The sequence below is a fragment of the Erpetoichthys calabaricus genome, chromosome 3, assembly GCF_900747795.2.
Source record: "Erpetoichthys calabaricus chromosome 3, fErpCal1.3, whole genome shotgun sequence".
In the NCBI taxonomy this organism is placed as follows: Eukaryota; Metazoa; Chordata; class Cladistia; order Polypteriformes; family Polypteridae; genus Erpetoichthys; species Erpetoichthys calabaricus.
Genome location: NC_041396.2, coordinates 215,994,144 through 216,020,301, shown reverse-complemented (window position 1 = coordinate 216,020,301; position 26,158 = coordinate 215,994,144). Strand labels below are relative to the sequence as shown.

The 26,158-nt window shown below is 35.8% G+C and overlaps 1 protein-coding gene across 1 annotated transcript in view; it reads right to left on the bottom strand.

Moving 5' to 3' along the window:
• Positions 1–26,158, bottom strand: part of tbc1d32 (TBC1 domain family, member 32) — a 229,058-nt gene that overhangs the window by 73,428 nt on the left and 129,472 nt on the right. The window contains exons 24-26 of the mRNA XM_028797791.2: positions 9,044–9,166; positions 7,196–7,304; positions 4,302–4,392 (exon numbers count right to left, since the gene is read on the bottom strand). Of these exons, the coding sequence (XP_028653624.1) occupies positions 4,302–4,392; positions 7,196–7,304; positions 9,044–9,166 (323 nt within the window). The remainder of the gene's footprint in view (positions 1–4,301; positions 4,393–7,195; positions 7,305–9,043; positions 9,167–26,158) is intronic.

Sequence of the window (26,158 nt, the reverse complement as noted above, 5' to 3'; positions counted from 1 at the left end):
GAATTTTTTTTCTTTTTGTGTATTTTATCAACATTTTTTGTGTGAACTGTTTACTTTTCATTTTAAATGTTTTAATGAAATTCAGACAAATGGACTGTGAAACTTTTGTTGTCATATGAGTCACACGAATCATACTAATTGCAGGAATCTTTCTGGTAGCTGGATTTTGAAGTATTTTGAACTACTTGGATACTAGTTGTATTATTTTGCATTTGTTGTGATGTGAGATTTTACATATAACTTGATAAATGTCTTGTATGTCTTTTATTTCTAATTTGGGCAAAGCAATGTAATTTAGTGTTTACCCCCCCCTCCCTTAGGAATGGGTCTGTTTGAATTTTACGACAGGATTTGGGGGATGTGTGTTTTAAACCAGTTTGGCAAGTGTTTCTTTGCTAAAGTCATTTCTACCCCTGCAAATGGGCTAAGGCGTACTTTAACATATGGTTTGGGGGCAGGTGTTAAGATGTTCTATTTCCCCCATTGGTCTGAGGTATGGCTGTTTGGAATTGGCTTGTCTCAGAGGCCTTTAAGTACCATGATGTCCTATTGGCTCTCGGGGTTGGACAGAACATCTATAAATGTATGTGTTTAACCTCAGTATCTCTCTCTTACCAACCAACATATGATGAAGAAGCATCTATCTTGCTAACCTGTGATGATGAAGAGAACACAATGAATAGCACAGCTCAGCAACCATTTTGAACAGACATGTGGCTGAAAGCTGAGAACCAATGATGCCTTAACTAGAGACATTTAAGTAACTAGAAGACTGTGTGCCGCCTGAACTACATATCACCATTTAATCAGGTTGTATGGTTGCCAATATTCAAATGTACTTTGCATTTTGTTATTATTTATGAATATTATCAATAATACATTATCTTATGTGTAACTTAACTTCTGCTTGTCTTTTTACTACATCTAATTGCCTGAGGTTATAGATATAGAAGGGAAGGTGGGGATACGTTATACACAATAGTACCTTATAAACAGTGGTAAATCTGTGAGATTAGGCATTCTAAGGCTACATATTAATAATACAATAGGGGAAAGTATAGCAATATATATATTACTCTACCAAGACAAAACAATTGGCGTAGTCCGGCAGGATTTTGCGGTAACCATTGTTTTGCACCTTGTCAAACAAAACAATTGGTGTAGTCGGCAGGATTTTGCGGTAACCATTGTTTTGCACCTTGTTAGACAAAACAATTGGCGTAGTTGGGCAGGATTTTGGGGTAACCATGTTTTGCACCTTGTTTACAAATACTGTTGATGTATGTGTGTGTTTATGTATGTGAATTTTAGGGCATCCAGTGTACAAATGCGGTGGAAGTAAAACATTGTTTGGTTGCTGAATGGAATATAACCAACAAAGTGTAGAGACTTCATGTGTGTCACGAGGACACCTGCATGTTTGTTAGTGCTGGTCGTAGTGAGTCCCTAATTAAAGTGCTAGGGAGTGGTGAGAAATGCATGCGTCATTCATATGGCATTTAAGTGGTTAAAGTGCTAGGGAGTGATGGGACATGCATTCGTCATTCATATGGCACTTATTCGTTTAGGATCTTTGTGTATGTACGTGTATGTTTGCTTACAGTGGCAAAAGTAGGCCAACCTATAACGAAGATGGCAAATTGTATTAGAGTAAAATTGTAGACTCAGAAATGCCTAAATTTATATTAAAGTCAGCCATCTTCCAGTGGAGTGGCAGAAGCAAGCGGGCTAAAGCTTGGAAACCTGTAGTGCAGGTACAGAAAGCAGAAGCTGAGCTTACCATGCCACAAAATGGAAGGGGGCTGGAAGGATTAAAAGCAGGAAAACAGAAATCAGGTATAAAGAAGACAGCTGCTGTTATAAGAGGTTTACTATCTTGCATTATTGGTAATAAGGAAGATCAGTATAAGGAAGAAAATAGCAAAGTGAATGAAAGTGAAAATGAAATGTACTTTGCATTTTATTATTTATGAATATTATCAATAATACTAATACATTGTTTAAACTGTAACTTAACTTCTGCTCGTCTTTTTACTACATCTAATTGCCTAAGGTAATAGATATAGAAGAGAAGGTGGGGATAAGTTATATACAATAATGCCTTATAAACAGTGGTAAGTCTGTCAGATTAGGCATTCTAAGGCTACATATTAATAATACAATAGGGGAAAGTAGAGCAATATATATTACTCTACCAAGACAAAACAATTAGCATAGTCCGGCAGGATTTTGCGGTAACCATTGTTTTGCACCTTGTTAGACAAAACAGCATTTTACGTTGTTGCTTCCTCAAATGGTGTTTTTTCAATAAAGATTGATTAAATAAAAAAATAAATAAACCATCAACAGACTTTCTTTTCTAGTGGACATGCATAAAATAAGAAACAACCTATTGTCATCATGTCTGTCTGTCCACATGAAACCAAAGATTACTCCACTGCTTTAAATGTTAATTAATAATAATATTACATTTCTTGGGGCTGTCAATGAAATGAAATTAAAACTTTTTGTAAAAATCTCTAGTATAAAATATGAGGGACGTTCAAAAAGTTTCCGTACTTTTATATTTTCATTGTAAAGAATGAAGGCAGGAGGAGTAGTAATTGGTCATGTCTGAGAGTGTCATGTGACTGGGAAAATTGCATCGCAAAGGAAGATGACTATGTAGAAAAGTGATGTAATTTGTTTTTGAAATTCTTAATAAATAGAGTTAAAAAAAGTGTGGAAACTTTTGAACTTTCCTCGTATTTTAATAGTGACATGGAGACATAACTGTCCCTGAAGACGTTTTCAAAAAGGTTTGGCTGATATGCTCTAATCATTCTGTATTACCAGCACTCATGGGACACTTGTATTAGATATGCCTTGGTACTACTGAGATCTAGCTGAAGTTTTTTAAGCTTCAAATGACAATAAGAAGAAGGAATTTCACTGTACTGTTCTTTTGGACCTTATCACTTTTAAAAAATTGTGTGATAAAAACTGTTTAAAATGTCATAATGTATGGACTTTTTAAAAATCATTTATTTGAAATATTCATTCAGTGTCCTTTTTGGGTTGTACTTAGATATTAAACTGCTTCTCTAATCAACACTAATTTGTTCATTAAGGTGAGACAGTTAATTATTAGTGCCATCTTTTATCACGTTCTTGAACATACACAGGTTAGAAAATTCCTAAGAAGGTCAACTATTGCGAATGGGGGATGAGTAAATGTTCCCCGTGATGGAGTGGTCACTTATCTACTGTCTAGTCTTAGGATATTGTCGGGATAGACTCAGGCTTGCAGTGACTTTGTAACAGAAAAAGTGATTTCAGAGAATGAAGGAATGACTTAGTATTTTCAATATTGTGTCTGCCACAAGCGTTAAAGATATACAATGATAGCATTACTTTTACTTTATTAATGCTACATGCTGGCTTATAAACTAGCAACATTGCTGCTGTGTAAAATACGAAAGCACAACTAAGAATTAAAAATATCTAAATACTTACTCCATGTAGTTTATTGATGAAAAGATCATCTAAAATCTTGGAAATTTAATGAAAAAAGCTCTTTACAAATCACCAAACAAGACTGTATGGTGGACCATAACTCTGTTTCTAGTCTTTGCAAGTAGAGTGCTCAAATTCTATTCCTCTAAGCCAGGCATGGGCAGTGTCGGTCCTGGAGGGTCGCAGTGGCTACAGATTTTCGTTCCAACCCAATTTCTTAATTAGAAACTAATCCTTGCCAATCTAAGATCTTATTTGATTTTATGGCTTGTTAGTCTGCAATGTAAGGTTATTATATTGTAGAGTTTTTCCTTTCTACGGATATCATCCAAATGATTTGAAGGCTAAAACAGATACATTTCAGTCTGTCTCATTTTTCTCTTAAGTGTTTCATTAAACCAAACAGCGCATGATGAATTCACACAAGTGTAAATGGAAACAAGTTAGATGGAGAATTGCTGGCTGCTTTATCATTTACATCTTATTGTTAATAAGAAGCCATTAAACCAGTGAATTTAGCTGTTTAAGACTGAAATAAGCAATTAAGGGTGGGGAACCTTAACAAGTGAGACCACTGAAACAAAGCATCAAAATGTCACTTGAGCAATAATTGACTTCTCATTAAGAAACTGGGTTGGAACAAAAAACTGCAGCCACTGTGGCCCTCCAGGACCAACATTGCCTACCCCTGCTCTAAGCCTTTCAAGTGCAATATTATATTTACAACATACAACCTTAGTATAACAGTTATTGTAAATGTGGTAAACAATAACATTATAGACATGTTTCAGCAAAATGTTATTTACCTTGTTTAAGAGTTTTTTTTGGCACCTCCTTAATGTAACATTTTGGCACAGGGTATGATGAAAACATTGGCCAGGGGTATGGGTCACTACCCTGAAATGAAAACCAAAACAATAATTTGAAAAAAATCACCATGAATATAAGGCAGTCTTTTCCATAAATGTATTCTGCAGAACATGTGATGCTTTCATAACACAAAGATGTTTTGCTGTAATTATATTGGCAATATTTCAAAACAACAGTGCTACTGTTTCACAGATACAATGCCCTGTTGTTTCCCATATGAAGTTAGCACATTGTCCCTTTGCATGCTTAGTTTTTTCATCGACATTACTGAAACAGCCCATATATGGCTGTAGGTGTAAGTTAACCTTTGATGGACTAGGCCCTGTCCAAGCTAGCTAGCTAGCTAGCTAGCTAGCTAGCTAGCTAGCTAGCTAGATAGCTAGATAGATAGATAGATAGATAGATAGATAGATAGATAGATAGATAGATAGATAGATAGATAGATAGATAGATAGATAGATAGATAGATAGATAGAGCAAGCTTTATTTGTCTCCAGGGGGAAATTAAAATATGAATTACATTAAATGGGTTTGAGAATGTTATGCTATTTACTTTGAGGACAGATGCTCAGACAAGAGAGCGTTTTTTAAATATTTTATTGTTTAAAAAAAAAAAGAAAAAAATGCTTAGAAGAGAAAAAAAAAACTTTAGCAATTCTGCTCTGAATTACTTACTATGCATATATTACAGCATCTTTTCATTACCATGGGTAATTTTTATTAAGTTATACTTCACTTTGAGTTACATTATCAAAAAGCTAATTAGACCTGATTTCATCAGAGGCAGTAGAGTCTTCATGAGTTTCTGTGAGTCACAGCCCTATCATGAGAGTGTGCAATGTTTACATCCACTAACAGCATTCTTTCTATTATACAACCTCCTCATGAGGCCAGCAGTTGGCTGTATTCTCCCTCCATTGGAATACTAATCCAATTCAAGGTCGTGGAGGCCAGAGAATATCGCAGTGGCATCGGCTTAAATTAATGGGTTGTGTAAAGTCTCCTGCACATTTATTGAGAAAATATTTAACTGTGTATGCTTTTTAATCTCACCCTTAACAAATGTATCTTTGACATATTATATTACTGAAATATTCTTGTTTATTACTTCTTTTCTGATACTTAACACAATTAGGAGTTCACATTACATTTAGTAGTTCATATTTTAGTAAGCTTTGTCCATCTTGCATGCTGTCTTTATGCTGGTTGAAATATTTTTACCTATCTTGTTGTTGCAGATTATTTTTTCTTTGATTTAAATAGCTTCTGTCCTATCAGCAAAAGAGTTTTGCTGAAAGTATTTTCATTAACTGGGAAAACATTAACCTTTCTTCAGGAAAAAAATTAAGGCTTGGGGTTAACCTTTGAAGAAGCAGAGTGCAGGCCCACTTAGTGCTGGAAGAATTAGGATTTAGCCTGGAAGTTTTTTCCATTCTCTTGGAATTTGTTTTACATGGCATATGCTCTCATAAATGAATTTTCCCAACATGAAATATGGTAGGAGGAACTTTGACTGCCGTAGTAAATAGCTGTTATACTTCCAATGGATGTTGAAAACTCAAACACCTAGCATGCAATCTTCAACAATCAACACTAGCTTTGAGGTATAAGGCAGTTTTTGTTCTCTTTATATCATATTATGTGGGTGACAAAATGTTATGTTTCATCTCTGCTCCTTTTACTTATTTCAGTCCCAATTTAAACTGTTGTAGTCTTTGATTTTATTCCTGTAAATATCTGATATGGAAATCTGGTGTTCACTAGTTTTTTAGCTTTCAAAGACCTGTGGTTTCCTTTGCACAGGCATCTGCAGTTCATATATGTAGCCCAGCTGGATGGGGGCCTGGGTAACAGAATACATATTAGACCAAGAGTAGTGCTCTCCTTTATTCTCTTCCTTTTATTTCTAATAAAATAAGATACACATGATGTTTAAATTGTAAGATTCTGCAAACAATGGAATTGAAAACCATAACAATAAAAATGCTCAAAATGAAAACATCTATAAAAATCCTTTCATAAAATGTCTGGGTCAACTCTTGTTATGGTGGCAGTGTGGCTAGATCTTTGGACTTTAAATCACTAGACTGGCAGTTCAATCCTCCTTCTCATTCAATGTGCAACAAGAAACTTTAAACGTTTGCATGTATGGATTTATATTATGTAATTTTATAAGCCCATGAGAAAGGTGAGCAGTAAATAAAAAAGAATCTTTTAATAAATGTATTATCTACACTTGCATTAATTACATAAGTAGGAAATTTTCTAAATGTCACATTTAACACTAGAATTACCAAAGCCTAAAAAAAAATCATAATTCAGGCCCACCTTAAATCCCTTTGCACCGTTCCGTCAGTGTTTCTGTTTTAACGATGTGTTTACATAGATTGTTGTAGACACAGAACACATGAAATGTATGTATTCCAAATGACGATATATTATTTACCCTATACAACTCCAGGCACTTCACTCCAAGATAAACACTGAGCACTGAGAACCTTCTTTGCGAATTAAGCTGAGGTGGTGAATGTGGGGATGGGATAGCAGGCTGCTTGCTGCTTGTGCTTATCACCACATTTACAACCCAAAGATGACGATGGAGGGGTGCGAACGGATTTAAGGTGGGATTACAAGTTTTTTCATAGGCTTTGGTAATTCTAGTGTTAATGTGAAATTAGGTTTCAGACTAGGTCTACTGTAGACAATGCATACTGCTACAAGAATGTTTACATTTGTAAAGACGTTCAAGTTCAACTTATTGCATTAGGAAAATAACACCTATTAAAAATATGTTCAACCAATTGTAATATTTAAAAATGATTATTCTTACCTCTTGTAAAGTCCTGGGAGGTAGAAATCGTTCAGAGGAACCTCCAACTACATTTATCCTCACAAGAATATGGTTTCTCTCCACAGAAAGACCATCAATTATAAATAACCTTAAAAAAAGTTTCACAGTTCAGGCTAATTTTTTAATATAATTTATACATAAATGGCACTTCTGTAACCAAAACAAAGTACACACCTTCCCTTTAGCACTACTTGATTATGAACACAGAATATTGAGACTGACATACAAAGGACAAGGATACATTGGTAAAAATGAGGAAGTATTCAAAATACACACATAATAGTAGAAGCTGTAACAAGTACAACAAAAGAAAAAGCTTAGTAAGAGAGTTTCAGAAACATATAAAAATACCTACAGACCAAAAAGCCTTGAAACAGTACTGTACCATTGACTGATCAATGAGTGAAGATAAGAAGCTGAAATAAATTTGGAGGCAAAAATGCTTCTTATAATTGCCACTGTCATATAATTGAAATCAGAAGACACGGTCAGAATCAAAAGGCATATACTGTAGAAATGTGTACAAAGGATTGGAGGTGTACATACTGAACTTCATTATATTGTATGACAGATGTTTGCTAGTTTATTAATTTCCATACTATAATATTCTTTCAATCAAGTACACATTGTCAATACAAACCTAATACAACCTGTATTATAATATTTACTGTAATTTAATATATTGCATTTGGATTCATAAACAAATACACAAGATCCCATGCAAAACAATACTTGTTACATGTGTCATCTGCAGTAAGTGAACTGGAAAGATGCATTTTTCACATGGGAAAGAGCTCTTATTTTTGTTCATTTACTGGCTTCTTACTCTTAGCTAAATACACTATAATTCAAGGACAAATTTGATCAATTTTGAACTGAAAATTGGACGAGTATATATTGTGGCCCCATCTACATTATACTTTTGGCTCTGTTTGACTTGCAATATTAATGGAATCAAAGATGAAAATGAGATGTCAGGCTTGACTCCTGTGATTACCATAATTTAAAGTGTGATTTAAGTCAGACTTGGCTTATGCTTTTAAAATAATTTACTGTATAAACAACAATTATACTAGAAGATTAATGCAACAGTTATACACATCATGCTGCAGTGGCATTATTACTGATTAAAAATAAAAATTGCTGCTGCAGAATAATTGATAAAATGCTTGTTTAAAACGCTGCAAGACCAAATATGAAGGTTGTTTAAAGTGTACCGACACCAGAGGGTTTTAAGGTGTTTCCAGAATTCAAACACTTCCATTTCAAATATATTGCAATACTGTTTAGTTTGGAAGGATTTAAGGCTTTATAATATACATACTGTATATATATATATATATATATATATACTGTATGAATGAATGAATGAATGAATGAATGAAGTACAAAGTGTTGGGGGAAAAATGGGATCAGAGTTAAGAATTAACATCTTCTTGACAAATTTTGTTAACTGGCAAATTCAATTTTCATGTTGTGTAGTAAATGCTACTGTTTATATACACATGATTCATTCTGTGATCCTTAGTATAGCCACTATTTAAATTATATACAGTAAATATTTTCCTCACATACTTCATTGTAAACAGAAATGGTGTTCATAATAAAAGTGCTTAATAATGTAAATTGCACAAATTATGGGACAGAGGCCTAATATTATTGCAGGCTAAAATGAGCCTTAACAATTTATAAATCAAAAAGTGTTTTACAATCACTTTAAAATACACTGTATATAACATTCTCCTAACACCAACCAGTAAGACATTTTTCACGATAGAACAACATTTAAAAATATTTAGCATTTTTTTAAAAAAAGATAATATATACCCTTCTTTTTCAGAGGATTCTGCAACATTCTCCTTTTGAGCATTTAACATTATTTCTGAAATACTGTATAGTGACTCCAGAAGAAGCAATGTGTCCAAATTACAACACAGGATATTTAGTAATCTGAAATGAAAAGATTAAAATACTACATATAATGAAAATGTTCATTTCTAATGGAATCCCAAATGATGAGCGCAAATCGATATATAAAGCAAAGTTGATTCACTTACTCACTCAGGAACAAAAATATAATTTCTCGGTACGTTAAGAAGCTGAAATTTGGCAAGATGGTACATCTAGGGCAGTAGGTAAAATATATGCTAATAAAGGACATTTCAATACAGCAATATTTAAGGATAAAACCCGCTCCTATAATAGAAAAATTAAATACCCCCAAAATCCCAAAAATTATCTGACTGATTTGATTGAAATTTGGTGTTTGTTATAGAAGAAACAAAATTAGCCAACCCATGTTTTTTCAACTTGTCAATATTTATTAATATCATGCTAATATATATACTCTGTGCTGAGAATGGGCTTTATGCAAACAAAAGAAATTTGAAATCCACGTGCACAGCACCAATAAGAAAAAGGTCGGATGGACAACTTTAAAATAGACAGTGTCCTCGACAGGAAAAAAGGCATTATCGTGTACAGTGAGGTGTGAAATGGAAAGAGAAAGTTCAGTGAAGCTCAAAGAAGATGCAAAGTTCAGTGGTTAGCAAGCATGCTATAAACTTTGAGTGCCAGTGCCGGTGCCAGTGCCATCACAAGAATCAAAAAGGGAGAAATACAGAAGTGGACATGGGAGAGGTGTCCTCAGATCCAAGACAAACTGGAAACAATGGCGCAAGTTTAAACTTAATGGGTCCCCCACAAGCATCTCGATTGTAATATACAGTCATATCTGCAGACTTTAAAAGAGAAGCCCAATCTCACCCTCCAAAGTCATTCACATTTCTATGTGTGTCTGCTTATTTTGAACAGGGATGCCCCATCCCCCCGCTCTCCAAAATACTCCTCATATACATTCACATCTGTGTACTTTAAACAGGGATAACATAAAACTGACAAAGAAGAAATAAGACCTATTAAAAATATGTTCAACCAATTGTAATATTTAAAAATGATTATTGTAAGAAATACCTCAGTGAGCAATGTTAACAAAAATAATAATAATAATATATATATATATATATATATATATATATATATATATATATATATATATATATTTACATCTCACATTATTTCTAATGATTACCTGTTTAAATTCAAAAGAATACACTTTCATTTAAAATTGTGCTTTGCAACAACCATCAACAAAAGCCAAGTCACTAGGAAAAGAAAGGAGTTGATCTAATGCAGGAATGCTTTACTCATGGAAAATTGTGTATAGGAGTGTTCCGTAAACTATAGGCTGCAACTGACAAGTATATGATGGATTGCAAACTAAGTTTGTCCAAGTACGATTTCTGTATCGAATAATAAACCGCCTGCTATTTAGAGTACTATTTACAACAGTGCAGCATAGGAAACAATGTAGTTGACTATTCAACGAAGTGCTTTTGTTTCTGTGGCACTAAAATGTAATAAATATTCCCTTCTCCCATCTCACAATCAGTGAAACAATGCAACAGAGAAGACTGATGACAAAGACATGTATAAGAATTGAGGAGAAAGGAGGAAATGACAGATGAGCTTGTGAGGTGAAGGGACTGTGGCGCTAGTTTGAAATGTCAAAATGAAAAAAACAGGTATGGCTCAAGGATGTGAAAATTTTGGGGGTTTTGTGAGTGGGGAGTCAATAGAGTGAGGGTATACAATATTGCCATGGCAGTGTTTTAAACTAAATGATTTTTAAGTGATCATAGTTAACTGGTTGGTCCCTCATTACATGTTTGCCTTTACGGCATACACTGAATCTAAATCTTCAACTAAGGCGCAAAGAAGACTTTGTATTAAGTTTAGCATCCTTGGTAAGGAAGAAGTTCTTCTCATCACACTATTTTAAAGTAGTCTGATGCACATCTAATTGTAGTGTAAAAGACATGTTTATTAGAACTGCAAGAACACCAGAAAATATCAAAAGAATGAGGCAAGCAGCAGATATTCAGCATGATGTTAGTCAGTAGAGTTACATTTCAAACTGGACTGTTCACTGAATTATTCAGCAAGATGTATCCTATCACCCAAATAAAGTACACCTAGTGTGTATATTTTTTAGGAATAATTTAACTTTTTTCATTTAATTGAACTATTAATTGGAAACCAGAATATTTTCAACTATTTTCAAACTCATTTAGAAAAATGTATTGTTAATAGTGGAGCTCATTTGAAAAACATCATTTTTAATGTTGTTTAAGACAAAGAAAATAAGCTGCATTAATTAATTACATTTTTAAACACTTCATTCCTTAACTGGTGTCATGAGTCAAATGACAAAGTTAAGTGATGTTTCATAATTAATAATAATAATTCTTTACATTTATATTGCGCTTTTCTCACTACTCAAAGTGCTCTCCACACAGGGAGGACCCAGGAAACGAACCCACAATCTCCTTACTGCAAAGAAGGAGCACTATCACTGTGCCACCGGTGAGTACTAAGCTTCCAACAACCATCATATTCCCAACACCCCAACAAATTATTTTTCTCGGTTTTACTAAACCATTCCCACCGGTAGTGATAAACTTCAGAAATCTATTTCTGCTTTGAATTGTAATTGTTGTTTTAGCCCCAGGTTCTCACTGTATGATGTCTGCATGTTCTCCTCATGTCTGTGTGGGTTTCTTACAGCTGCTCTGGTTTCCTCCCACAATCCAAAGACATGTAAGTTAGGTGGTTTGACGGTGCTGAATTGGCTCCGGTGTGTGTGTTTACCCTCTGATGGGCAGCCTGTCCAGGGATCATTCTTGACTTGCATTTTGGTTGCTACAGCTTGCCTATCACCCTACTCTGAATAAATAGATTTGGAATATGAAATAAATAACAGTATTGCATAAAAATATGTTAGTCTACGACTTTTCCGTTTTAGCAATATTCAAGTGTGAAATATGCTTGAAAGGAAATAAAAACATTTACTTTTTTATTTTATGGCCATTATTTTTTTCTCTTTATGACTCCATTGTCAGTATGATAATAATCCTCTTCTTGGGTCTCAGTACAGTACCGATTTTCTAATTTGGGTCCTCAGATCAAAATGTTTAAGAACTACTGGTGTATAGAATGTTCAAAAGTAATCAGGTCAAGTAACCGAATAATATTATTATTATGTACTAGCCAGCCGCATAATCACACCGCTTTTTTAATTATTTTTAAGCGCAGGGAAAAAAATGAACATTTGAAAAATCCGTAATTTAATAAACCACCAAGAAAAGTAACATTGCAACAATGCATGCTACGAACCAACATACAATTGTCTGTGAGCGAGGGACGGGGCTGGACGGGGCTCGGCTTAGTCATCTCTTAGTCATCGTTCAGTACGCACTGCCTGCTCATGTGCCCGCCCCCCAACTCCTCACCTGAGTCGCTTTCGTCTGTGTACAGTCCACATGCACCTGTGAGTCACGTTGAATGTTCATTTTCCAAACACCGCCTCAGTCGCTTTTGTCCCTGCTACAGTCCACATGCACCTCTGAGCCACGTTGACTTTTCATTGTTCTTTGCAGTTCCGGCTGCTTTTCTATATATAATCCACCAAGTCACCCGACCATGGTAGTAGAGAGGGGGGTGTGTGTACAAAGGGCAGGGACGTAAACAGTGCGAGCGTATGACCCGCACTTACTGGGAATTCCTCGTTCGTGGGAAAACAATTGCAAGCCCCGGTCTCCATCACGAATGGGTTTCAACGGCTTACCCACACCTCTCGGCGCCGGGTAGACACACGTTGATCCATTCAGTGTAGTGCGCGTGCAGTACCGGACATCCAAGGGCATCACAGACCTGTTAATGCTCAATCTCACGTGGCTGAAAGCCACTTGTCCCTCTAAGAAGTTGGACGCCGACTGCTCTTGGGTCGCGTAACTATTTAGCAGGCGGGAGTCTCGTTCGTTTTCGGAATTAACCAGACAAATCGCTCCACCAACTAAGAATGGCCATGCACCACCACCCACAGAATCGAGAAAGAGCTATCAATCTGTCAGTCCTCTCCGTGTCCGGGCCGGGTGAGGTTTCCCGTGTTGAGTCAAATTAAGCGAAAGGCTCCACACCTGGTGGTGCCCTTCCGTCAACTCCTTTAAATTTCAGCTTTGCAACCATACTCCCCCCAGAACCCAAAGACTTTGGTTACCCGGTTGATCGCCAGTCGGCATCGTTTATGGTAGGAACTACGATGGTATGTGACCGTCTTCGAACCTCAGACTTTTGTTCTTGATTAATGAAAACATTCTTGGCAAATGCTTTTGCTCTTGCTCGAATTGTTTGGCGGGCGTGGCTCTGTCGTGCGTGTGCCATGGTCGGCTGCTTAGTGAATTGTTGGTGGGTGGGGCTCTGTGAGTTGGCGGGTGTGGCTCTGTCTTGCGTGCGTCTTGCTTGCCATGGACTTAGTGAATACTTAGAGTTGCTGGGCATGGCTCTGTGAGTTGTCGTCGTATCCCATGGTCTTAGAGATGGTAGGCGTGGCTCTGTGTTGTCAGCGGGCGTGGCTCTGTGAGATGTCGTCGTATCCCATGGTCTTAGCGTTGGTGGGTGGGTCTCTGTGAGTTGGCGGGCATGGCTACGTCGTGCGTATCCCATGGTTGTCTTGCTTGTTCTGTCGGCTTAGTGAATTATATATATAGATTATTTGACTGATGCCTATATCCAAGGCAACTTACAATGAGATATGATTGGTTACATTTCTTTTTTTTTCCAACTGGAGTACAGGCAGATGAAGTGACTTGCTCATGGACACAGAGTGTCAGTAGTAGGATTTGAACCCACAACCTCAGGGCTTGATATCCTAGACCAAAGCCTTAACCACTACAACCAACCTGCTAATAATATTAGACCTTGGCAAAAAAAATACAAATATTGCATACAAAAAAGAGTTACATACTAATTCAGATACATCCAGTTAACCAATGGCACTATAACTGAGGCCCATTGTCTTACAAAATTTCTTAGTGAAAGGAAGGTAACACAGCTAGTAATGTAGAAAAGCCATAACAGTACCCAATAAGCCTAAAAAATCTGTTATGAGAAATGCCAAATAGAAAAACAATCTTCCTGCTGCCAGTTGAAAAGTCACTTCACAAGGAACACACTTAGTTAAGTGCAGCACAGTGGAGTAGTAGTTAGTGCTTCTGTTTAAAATATATGAATCCCAATCTGGTCATTAACTACATGAGTTTTCCTCCCGCATCCCAAAGACATATGCGTCATGTTAATCGAGGACTCTTTTTACACTATATGAGTGCCCTTCAATGAACTAGCGCTTGATTAATCTACTCTGGTTCTTGTTAATTTAGATGACGGATGTAAAATAAGAGGAAAACCCATTATCCAAAGAGTGAACAATAAGGTTTAAAGTGCTGGCAAATGAAATGTCTAGCTTAGTGTGCTAATAAAATAAGTAGAAATTCAATATGTGAGAAAAATCTTTCTAGCTATTCAGATTCACCACCATTTGCCTGTAATACTTATGGACACAAGACATGTTTAGCTTGTATTATGACTACTGAACTTTTACTGCGCATGTCATATGTCATATGGAATTTAAGGGCAGTTTGTTCCTGGACATTCTGGAAATGCAATGCCTCTATTTATATCCAAAGGCAGTACTAAATTGTGAACACAATCTTATTTTCTGCCAAATCTGCTTGGAAAATACTTTTACATTTTCAGCATTATTAAGGTTTTGGCTGTTATGACTGCTTCAAATTTTCTGTACATTTTTGGCTATAGAACAAGGATGTCAAGGGTGAAGAGCCTTAACTAAAATATATAATTCACACTGGCACGTCAGCACCAGCGTCTACCCTGGGGTGAGGTATCCTTGTATATGTCCAAGAAGTTATCTAAAATCCAAACGGCCTCATAACATATTTGCCCCTTTCATCACTGTACTGCCGGAAATTATTTACTAGGTTGGTCTCAGAACATCTACAATTAAGTGTGCATGCCTCATTTGTTTACAACAATACTGTATGCAATCACAGGCATTAAAATTTGATCGCTAAATCTCCAACAAACGTGATTTTTTTATAATTTAAAGCTAATGTGCTTGTGATGGCTAGACCCTTGTGCAGGACTGCTTCTTCTCAGGTGCCACTGCTGCTGAGATTAAGGACAGTCATTTGCAGCTATGAAATGGATTACAAATGTCTGTTGTTTACAACCCCAAATCAGAAAAAGTTGGGACAATATGGAAAATAACAACAACAAAAAATGCAGTGATTCTTACAGGTACTTTGACTTTTTATTTCATTGCAGACAGTATGAACCCAAGATATTTCATGTTTTATCTTGTCAACTCTATTTCATTTGTTAATATACATCCATTCCTGCATTTCAGCCCTGCAATACATTCCAAAAAAGTTGGGACAGGGGCAAATTAGGGCTAGTAATGAGGTAAAATAATTAAAAAATGATGTTATTTCCAACATGTGATGTCAACAGGTGATTGTAATCATGATTTGGTACAAAATCAGCAAAGGCTGAGTCTTTGAGTAGCTAAAATGGGCAAAGGATTTCCAGTTTGTTAAAAAATGTGTGAGACGCTTATTGAAATTTTTAATTTCACGTTAATCGAAGATTATTTTTGCACTATATGAGTGCCCTGCAATGGACTACCATTTGATTAATCTTCTCTGGTTCTTGTTAATTTAGATGATGGATGCAAAATAAGAGTGAAACCCTTTCTCAAAGAAAGATTTTAAGGGGTTTGCATATTTCTCTCTCTACAGTGCATAATATCATTAAGCAATTCAAGGAATCTGGAGGAATTTCAGTGCGTAAAGGACAAGGGCGCAACCCTAAGCTGAACACCATTGATCTCCAATCCCTCAGATGGCACAGCATCAAGAGCCGTCACTCATCAATAGCTGATATAGCCACAAGGGCAAAGGTAATTAATACTTCAGTGATGGCAGCATTAATGCAGAAAAGTACACTGAGATTTTAGAGCAACATATGCTGCCATCAAGACGGCACTTTTTCCGGGGACGTCAATGCATTATTCAACAAGACAATGCAAAACTACATTCTGCACACATTACAAGGACATGGCTGGGTACGGGTACTGAACTGGCCTGCCTGCAGTCCTGAATTGTCCCCAACAGAGAATGTGTGGAGAATTTTGAAATGAAAAATGTGACAACGACAAAACATGCAATATCTAGGGTACATACTGCCTGGAATGAAATAAAAGTCAAAGTAAATTTAAGAATTACTGCATTTTTTATTTGGATTTTCCATACCATCCAAACTTTTTCTGATATGGGGTTGTACTTGATAAGTCATTTATATATCTAAGTTGAGCAGAAATATCTAGTTAACTTCTGCTTTACTTTATCTAAGATATCTATGTAGTCTTGTTTCCATGTTAAGAAGTCACCTTAGACATGTACTAAATAAATACAGGGCGGCATGGTGGTGCAGTGGTAGCGCTGCTGCCTCGCAGTAAGGAGACCTGGGTTCTCCCCGTGTCTGCTAGGTTTCCTCCGGGTGCTCCAATTTCCTCCCACAGTCCAAAGACATACAGGTTAGGTGCATTGGCGTTCCTAAATTGTCCCTAGTGTGTGCTTGGTGTGTGTGTGTCCTGCCCAGGGATTTGTTCCTGCCTTGCACCCTGTGCTGGCTGGGATTGGCTCTAGCAGACCCCCGTGACCCTGTGTTAGGATATAGCAGGTTGGAGACTGACTGACTAAATAAATACACATTTCTTTCAGAGTAGAAGGGTGATTTTTCATATACAGTACAAGTCTGGGGAAATGTTTATAATAGTGATTGAATTTGGACTTCTTACCCCCAAACAAGTATTCTTGTCAAGAATTACAGAGAGCTGAGAATACCCTGTTATTTACACTAGACAGTAAAATCAAGTCATGCTTTTATTCATAGATTGTAAGACTGCACATATTACTACGCAGCTGCAATTTCTTACTGTTAGGATTATTGAAAACTGTTCCTCTGGTTATCTAATCTTTTTATGAATCACAGGCAGCAAGTCAAAGTTAACTCCATTCTCTAATCCCAAACACTACTACTCCCAGATTATGTTCCCTTCTCAGTGCTGTACCTGTTTTACTCAAATGCATGTGGAGTTCTACATCTTTCTCAAACATTATCTACATATGCTGATGCTGCACCCCTGGGATTATTTTAAAAATCTGATCTTTCAACCAGCAAATGTTTTCAAAGTGATAACTTCAAATTTTATTAAATGGAGATGTTTTCAATGTCAGTCTAAAGCACACTAAAGAGATGGCTCTGCATTCAGAAGGAACAGGAAAATAATATCTTTCTAAAGAATGGAACATTTGCTTCTTTAATTTTCCTGCATATATTTAGGATTCCTAATTAATGAAAAACCTATATTTTGTGAGTATGTTTTTGGTACAATTTGGAAATTACAGTGACTTCAATTTTGGTTGCTGTAGTCTTTAAATATTTTATGTATCTGTACATGTAGCATTTTCTATCATTTTGCCTGATCTGTGATTCTGGAAGCATGTGCTCAGAGGAAAACTAAACTACAACGTGTAAATAAAACAGCAGCGAGAGTTATTGCATTTTATCAAACAATTGTGGAACAAACATGTACTTTCACTTTTTGTTAGGAGGCCACGAATCTTTTTCTTCTCATGAGTGGGGGGAAGTCTGTCCAAATTGTTAATGTAAATGAAAAGTTTTTTTCAAAATTAAGATTTTGTTTTATATATAGAAACCTCTGAAAAACATGCTACAAAACAATGTGTGAGCACTACTGAAGCTTTCGATTGGGCAGATAATGATGCAAGGGCATTTAGGAGGACTGGTCAATTGAGTGAGAAACAGTTCAATTTTAAAAGTAGGACACATCACTTACTTAAATGAGAGCCAGGGAATGCTGTGCTTTCTGCACTAATATATATTGCAGCAAACCAAAACCAAGCATGTTTGTGACAAAATACATTTTATGGGCATTTAAAAGGATTAGTTTTTTGTGAAAGCTATGAAATTCTTTAAATGAGGTAAAAAAATTTTTTCGAAAAATAGCCGCTGCTTGATTTAAGCACATGCCATATTCAAGCAGTCTGCAAAATAAAAACAAGAGGCATTGGAGCTAGACACAACTTTCTAAGATTTTTTAAAATTATTTAAGCTAAAATGCAGATGTATCTCAGTTATGTTTTTTTTCTGCTCTCACTCATATATTTACAAATTATACTTTTCAAAAATTTGTAACACATGGAACTTAAAAATGAGATGTGCACAATGGAAAAATAGTTCTAATTGAACTGAAATTATTGGAACTAATTGTATTTATCATCAAAAAATTTTTAGATGTCTTTTTCTACCGAAGGTATATTCACACAGCGCAAGCACCTCTCCTTAATAAAAGATGGTAAATATTAGTGGCTACTTCTCAAGCAACACTCTCTAACTACTTGAACCATACAGAAATGTTTTATCATAAAAAATATTTACCGTATATACTCGCAGTTAAGAGTATAAGCACAAGTGGCCAAAACAAGGCTGGTCATTAAAACAGTGATGAGGTCAGTGATGTGGGAGGACCTTAGAAAAGTACTGCTGCTCCTACAGTACTACTGCTTGTTTAAGCACAATTTCCAAATTCAAAAGAATTTGGTTTATATAGCAATATTTAATCTAAAACACATGTGATTGGGATGTCGAAAGCATACAACTGGATATCTGATATATGGATTAAATAAGATGTTTCTAATGGATATTTTGGTATTGCTTGTTGTTTGTTCAGTATTGGTCCCCATTGAAGCCTATTGTGTCAGGAACTTTGTTAACTTCATTCTCCTTTTACAATATTTCTTTGCCAGATAAAATATATAATTTTTAGGTCGAGTATTTCTTTAAAGCCTTTTGTAAATGTATATATTCTCCATTGTGCATTTCTTCATTTTATTTTTGCAACAACATTCAGCATACATAATCTATGTATAGTAGATATTTTGAGAGTTGCAGACTCATCAGTTTGGGGTACAGCAACAAGCATGACTTGTTTTTTTGGCCTCAATCAATAAGGCAGAGTTCCTTCTGATACCAATGACCTCTAGGACATTTTTTTAAAAGCTTGATATAATATTAAAATACAGTCCAACTATAATGGCTCCATTTTAAATTATAGAGCAGGATAACAATACCAGCCCATACACATGCAATACTATATGGCAACCAAAAGAACCAAATATTTCAGCAATATTTTATGCCTGTCACAATTTTACTGCTCTATTCTGAGACAGATAAACACATTATAAGAGGTTAAATTACTTTTGAGAGTGTGGTGTTCATCTACTAACCAATATAGAACAACACATGCATTGAACTGAATTCTGAATCTGTTTACTTTAAAGACATTTCGTTTTGCACTAGTTACAATATATTGATTCCAGCAACATTGGTTGCTTCTTCGACACACCTCATCAAAAGCGAGGATGGTTTAAAGTACAAAGCAAAGCTATAGTCAAAACACAGATAAGCCATCAGATTTTGAATGGCCTCAACTCTGGCCCATATATGACTTGTATTAAGAGAGCATGATTAATTCCAATTTAATTCCTGCAGATGGAATTAGACCAGCTTTATGGAAACAGAATTAGAATGACAGGAAACTGAATAGATTTCATGAAATTCTGCTTCAAAGAGATGTTGTCTTGAGGTAATACATATCATAGATCAAACATTATTCATCAAATAAAAGGCAGACAAATCAAATACATTCAATCATATCATTACATGTTACGGAGGACCGATACACAACTCATTTTGATGTGATTTGTTTTTCTTTTCATCTTTAATTTCTTTACAATCATTTTCCAAAACAGTTCTATTGTTTGGAGTATGACTAAGAAATTATCCAGAACTACACACAGTTGTGCCAAACAGAGTCAATGTCCATGACTTTAAATGATTTTAGATGAGGTGTGAGACTGGTGATTTATTGTGTGATAATCTGACTTGCAGAAAAGTGACTGACATTTGGATCAATCCCTTACTTGGCACAGCATGTATCTCAATACTGTATTTTCAAGTAAATCTAATGGTATCTTGATAAATAAAGGTATCAATTTCTATCAAAAACATGAAGATTTCTTGGCGAGTCCAAAATTTTAAATGCTAGTGTACATAAAACAAATAATTAGTAAACTTGTTGAGCAATGGACTAAAGAAAACAAAAAACACAGAAATGAATATTCCATAAGACTGAATATTGAAATGTAACATAAAGCACATTCACTTACAAAAGACCCAGGATCATGTGATAGTTCAAAAACTAGTAATAAAGAGACACTTTAACTGAGAGGCATGGCCAAAGGTAAAGTGAATTTTGGAGGCACAGTAAAAAGCATATGTATATGGAGAGAGTTGCTGAAACTGTTGGATAGGGGCAGGATGACAAAGTACCAAGGAAAAGCACCATTTTTTGTGCACTATAGACAACACACACTTTTAGCAAAATTATTTTTTTTTTCTGCATGTGCTCCTTTACTGTATAAGACTTGAAACCTCCCTAATGAAAATGTTTGTTACAACCGCTAACCTTCATATATTGCACCAAAATGTTGTTGTATTTTAGGTTAACCCTGTACCTATATACAAAATAATAAATGCACAAAGTCATCTCAAACATAAACTAAATACAACAAATACAACAATACTTTTATTTCTTTTGCTTTGGATGAGCAACACATCAATTCGATGCTGTGGCCTTCTGACTCATTGCATAGGAAAGAGAAAAAGCCTGTGTTTTCAGAGACCTTTTCCTTGTAATATGCTTGCATTTGTTTCAGTCTATTCATCTGCAATGTTGCCCTTCATGCAAGATACTAACTGTTCAAGAAAATCAACTTTACATGGAGCAGGTGGGTGGAAAAGTGTGATGCAAGGATCAGTCAAGCTCAAAGAAATATCCTTACGGTTGATTAAACCTGTCTTTCTTTCATCATCTACCGAATTTCGCATCAGTTGTACAGCATATCAAAGTATTCCTTAGGGCAGTGATGTAACTGCCACAGGAAGGACTGCCACAGAGAAAATGAGCACTGGCTTGCAGAGCTTATAGTATTAAGTAAAGTTGTGATATATGAGCGATGTTGCATACCTCATTGATTTGGCAGAGTATCAGATGTGCATACAATTGCTACTGTGTGCCCTGGCAGAGGCACCAACGTTCATGCTTAGCAGCTCATACAGAAATTGCATGCAGAAACTGTAGCCTAAATGTCTAACTCAACAAATTTCCTTTTGCTGAAGAGTCAAGCATGCAGTTCGTTGTTTTTACTTTTTTTGTCAGTGGAACAAGGTATCTATGAGGAAATATTTCTTGCCTGGTACAAATAATGTTATTGTGGGTATTTGTGGATTTACACAATTCTCAAACATTGCTTGTAATCAGTTTAGCAAATGTATTTCAGGGCATCTCATTAAATGCAATACATAGAAAAATCAATGTGGGTAAATTGTTTCTTACCAGTTCAGGCTGAAGCTCTCTCATTTGCTGTAGTTCGTAGGTGTCAAAACTACTCTTAGTAGATTCATTAGTTCTTTTAAATTTTTTATTACCCATGGTCCCATGGTCCTGTTCGTTCGTTCTGTCTGTCTGTCTGTCTGTCTGTCTGTCTGTCTGTCTGTCTGTCTGTCTGTCTGTCTGTCTGTCTGTCTGTCTGTCTGTCTGTCTATCTATCTATCTATCTATCTATCTATCTATCTATCTATCTATCTATCTATCTATCTATCTATCTATCATAGCCCCTGGACAATAACATAAACTTTACTCTGTTATTTGTTCTTGAGAGTCAACTTAAAGACTGACGGGGTTATGGAATATAAAGTTTATCCAGTGCTATAAAAAACTACAGCAAACCTGTATGTCTCCAGCAGCTGAAGAGCTTATCAAAGAATTCTTCACAATAGCAGGAGTTAAAGGCTGAGTGGGACAATGTTGTGGTTCTGCTGTAGTAGATCAAAAATCTGAAAGAAGGGACCATTTCTCTATGGCACTTAAGATATGTCTGTTAATGTGGCCAGTGTTAGGTGGGACCATGCTGTAACAGCACTCTGTGTATGCTTTTGTTCTTCGTATTGAATGTTTTTTCCTTCACATTCATAGCATAGTTCTTAGTATTAAGAGATATACATGGAACTCGCTGTTATGGAGAATCGTGTACCAGACTTTACAAAGGCATGTTTGCTTCAGACTCTGTAATGTGTTTTTTATACTTAAGACGATGTGACATTTGTTCTACAGTTAATATGTTTAGACAGGAATGTAATTGTGAGAGGTGAAATTGCTACACATTTTTGCGTGGGAAACAAGACAACTGCTAATTTTTATTTTCATACTGTAGTTCCCTTTGTGCTAATTTTCACAAGGATGAGCTGACACTTTGTTGCAGGTACTAACTTTCTGATTTCAACAAGGTAGGACACCTTCACGGGATGAATCCTTTATTCTTATGCATTGCACATTCTTTCTTGTCAGAAGTACTAATTGTTCAATTCATCACCTATGATGACACCCAGCACACCTAATTCATTTCAGTTATTTTCACTGTAAATTGTATATTTTTGTAAAGAAAAAGTTTATCTACCAGAGCAGAATGTCAAACAATGATTAAGGATATTTACAGGAAAAGAATCACACAGAAAGCCTTCAGGTAGCAGCATTTACCAAGTTTGGCAGGAATGTTTATTATACCATAGACAACAAATTAGTAATGTATTGTTATAATTTGACTACTGGACCTAACACTTCATATGTTTTGACATACAGATAAAGAGATGTGCAAACTTGTCAGTTGACTGCCATTCATTTTCTTAGGTTTACCTGCTATAATTATTTGTTCTTGAAGGACTGCTGCCTCATGGATCCAATATTCTGAGTTTGAATCTCTGTCTGTGTGCGCATTTGCCAAATGTCTACTTGGGCCTTTCAGCAGGCACTTCAGTTTTCCTTTCACATCACAAAGGTGTGTGTGTTATGTTAGCTGGGTTTTCTAAACTGACCGTATGTAAAAACGTGTTTAAATGTGCAAGTATGTCCTAAAATGGACTGGTGCCCTTTGCAGCATAACCACCTGACTAGCACTTGATGTTTCATACCACCATGACCTTAAATTGCATTTAAGTAAGCTAAGGAATGGTATGTTATGTATTGATTTGGGTTTAGGTTCATCTTTACTGCCACATGTACAGTGTACAGTGAAATTCTACTGTTACCTGTCCTCATTGTTGTAATAATCAACTAGAGTAGACCAGACTTCTTTTGCCCAGCAACTCCATCTGGGTCCTTCTACGGAAAAAATATCAAACACAGATCCTGGAGGGCCACAGTGCCAGCACCAAAAAGAAAGTTAGCATTCAGAACAGTGTCAGTCTTCAATGGAGATGCAGCTTACTTATCAAGGATGGCTTTTAACTAGGAATCCAGGTGCAAAAATCCTTTCGGTCCCTATAAACTTTGTATTTTTGCTTTTATTTTTTTGCTTGTTGCCATTAAATGGAGCATCTGTCACTGACCCAGACACTTTTATTGGTGTGTATCTATTCTCATTACTATATATAGCACAAGTGTTGTATCACATGGTAACAAAAAATCTTTACAAGTAGTTAGTTGCCGATACAAATACGTTACTTCCTAGATAAAAGACTGTTCAGTGTGCTTGAAGTCTCACCCCTCTATAGCGACAGCACCAAAGAAGACACTTTTCAAATCTTTTAATTTTTAGGAACTCACAACTAGAGTCAAACAACTGAAGAAGCTTAACTCGTCAGCTGTGTCTTTAAAGGACTACAAAATTGTTCCTATTAGTTCAAGAATAAAGTGTGTTTAAAAGGATTTCACTGAGTGTTATTTGTGCAAGTCTGATAATTATATACTGTATGTAACATATATATATATACAGTATGATAGGATTAGAAGTGAAGGTCTCTGATACGGTTTGCATATTGATAGCTAGAAATCCACAAAGGATGAAAAAATGAACCATGTATCTTATATATATATAGTCACATAAAAAATTACATAGAGAGAGATTATATGCACACACTTATTATACATACACACACACACATTGTGTACTTCTGAAGGACAACAGATAGAGCCACTGGTACAGGACAGAGAATTTAAAGGCCACCTGGGAAGATGAATGCAATGGTACCTAAGGGTGCTACAGGGCACACAACCCAGTAATAAGGTACCTGATCATCTAGGAAAGGGGGAGGTGGGGCATGAGGCACAATGCCATTCTTCAAAAGTGACCTCACATCTTCCCAGTTTTGGCAGAATTAGGACAATGTAGCTTTTTAAAAGTGAGCACTATGAAGAATGGCAAGAGACCAGCTATAATGCTGAAGCTCATTAGGTAGTAGCACATAGTTCCTGAAAGTCAGGAGTGGGGTGATGTGCCCTGATAAGGTACACAGTCCATATACTGCCTCAGATCTTTTATGGCAATGGAAGGTTCACGGGGTTCAGAGACAACAAGAGCTACTTGAGGAAGCTCCATACCTTGTGTTTTATTTATAATAGGAACTGCTTTTTAAAAAATATTTGGCCTTCTTGATACTATTCTGGGTGTGGAGAGCTGTCATAAGGCAGTTATAACATGCAGACAAACAGCTAAGCTCCAAAATCCTTTCAAGTATTCCACAAGGAAAAAGAGTCGGTAGACTATTTCATGTGTTTCCACTAGGTTTACTCAAAAACTTAATCAACTCTCAAAACTATCACATTAGGGAAAACTCTTTGGAAAAGAAAAAAAGGCCAGTAATTGTTATTCAATGTCACGCCAAGGCCTTTACACAAGGCCACTGCAATTTTATGGAAACCTAGAAAATACATGCAATTCATTTTTGGCCATGTCTACATTGTTTTGTTTGTGTCTGGCCATGCTTGCCACTTTTAACTGAACACCAGTTGCACTTATGGAGGCAAGTAAATGAAATATTTTTCCTTATCTGCCCCTGTAGTTCAACCTCCTCATATTCAGTCCTGGCACGTGTGCTTTTTTCTTTACTTTTCTTACATTTTATTTTGTCACTAAAAACATTTTGCACCTATGACTTGCTTAACTGTTTTATCTGGTTATTGATATTTTGATAAAGTTTCCTTCTCTGCTGGCTGTCGGTTTCCTTTACATTGATCCACTCTTTTAACACTTTTGCAAGTTTCTCTTCTTGTCTTGGAAAAGGGCCAGTTAATGACTGACAATTCATCTGAATTACGAAGGGAAGATCTCTTCTTGTCAAAGCTTTGTAAACAGCAACAGAAGCTAAAGTATGATGCTCAGGTTATTGAGTGTTCATTTTACATTGTGCTTTTCATTGCATGAAAATAACATCTCCACTGTTTTCCAAGACAAAGTAACTTTTATACAGTATGCATTTTGCTTCCCTGAGCTGAATTTACAATCTCACACAATGGTCATTAATCATCTCCCTTAAAAAAGTGGTCATATAAATTGCTAACACTTACTTAAAGGATTAAAACTTCATAATAGTGTGGTTTGGCATGTTACGTAAAACAATCAATGTGGATCCAGAATTTTTTAATCATTTTGGACTGATCTAATTTAAGTCACCTTACACTCCAGAGCGAAATGCATGTCTAGTTATTGTATTTAAAGATCTACAAGTTGGTGTTTACATAAAGATCTATATGAGTATGACATCAATAACAAGTAAAAAACATATTTAATCTTTATCTTTCTGCATCTAAGAACAAATACAACTGGTATATATTTTCAATCCCAAAATCTAAAATCAGTAGCACATTTAACTCTGGTGAGTTGCTTATGAAACTCTTTCTTCGTTTCTTTCTGCTTGTTTACCACATTTGATTGGCAGGTTGGATGTCTAGAAGAAACAGCAGGGATAAAGAATTCCCTGAATGTTTTTGAACTCTTCTTATTTGTACAGATACTTAAAAAACCACTTACTTCTCTTATTCTGCCT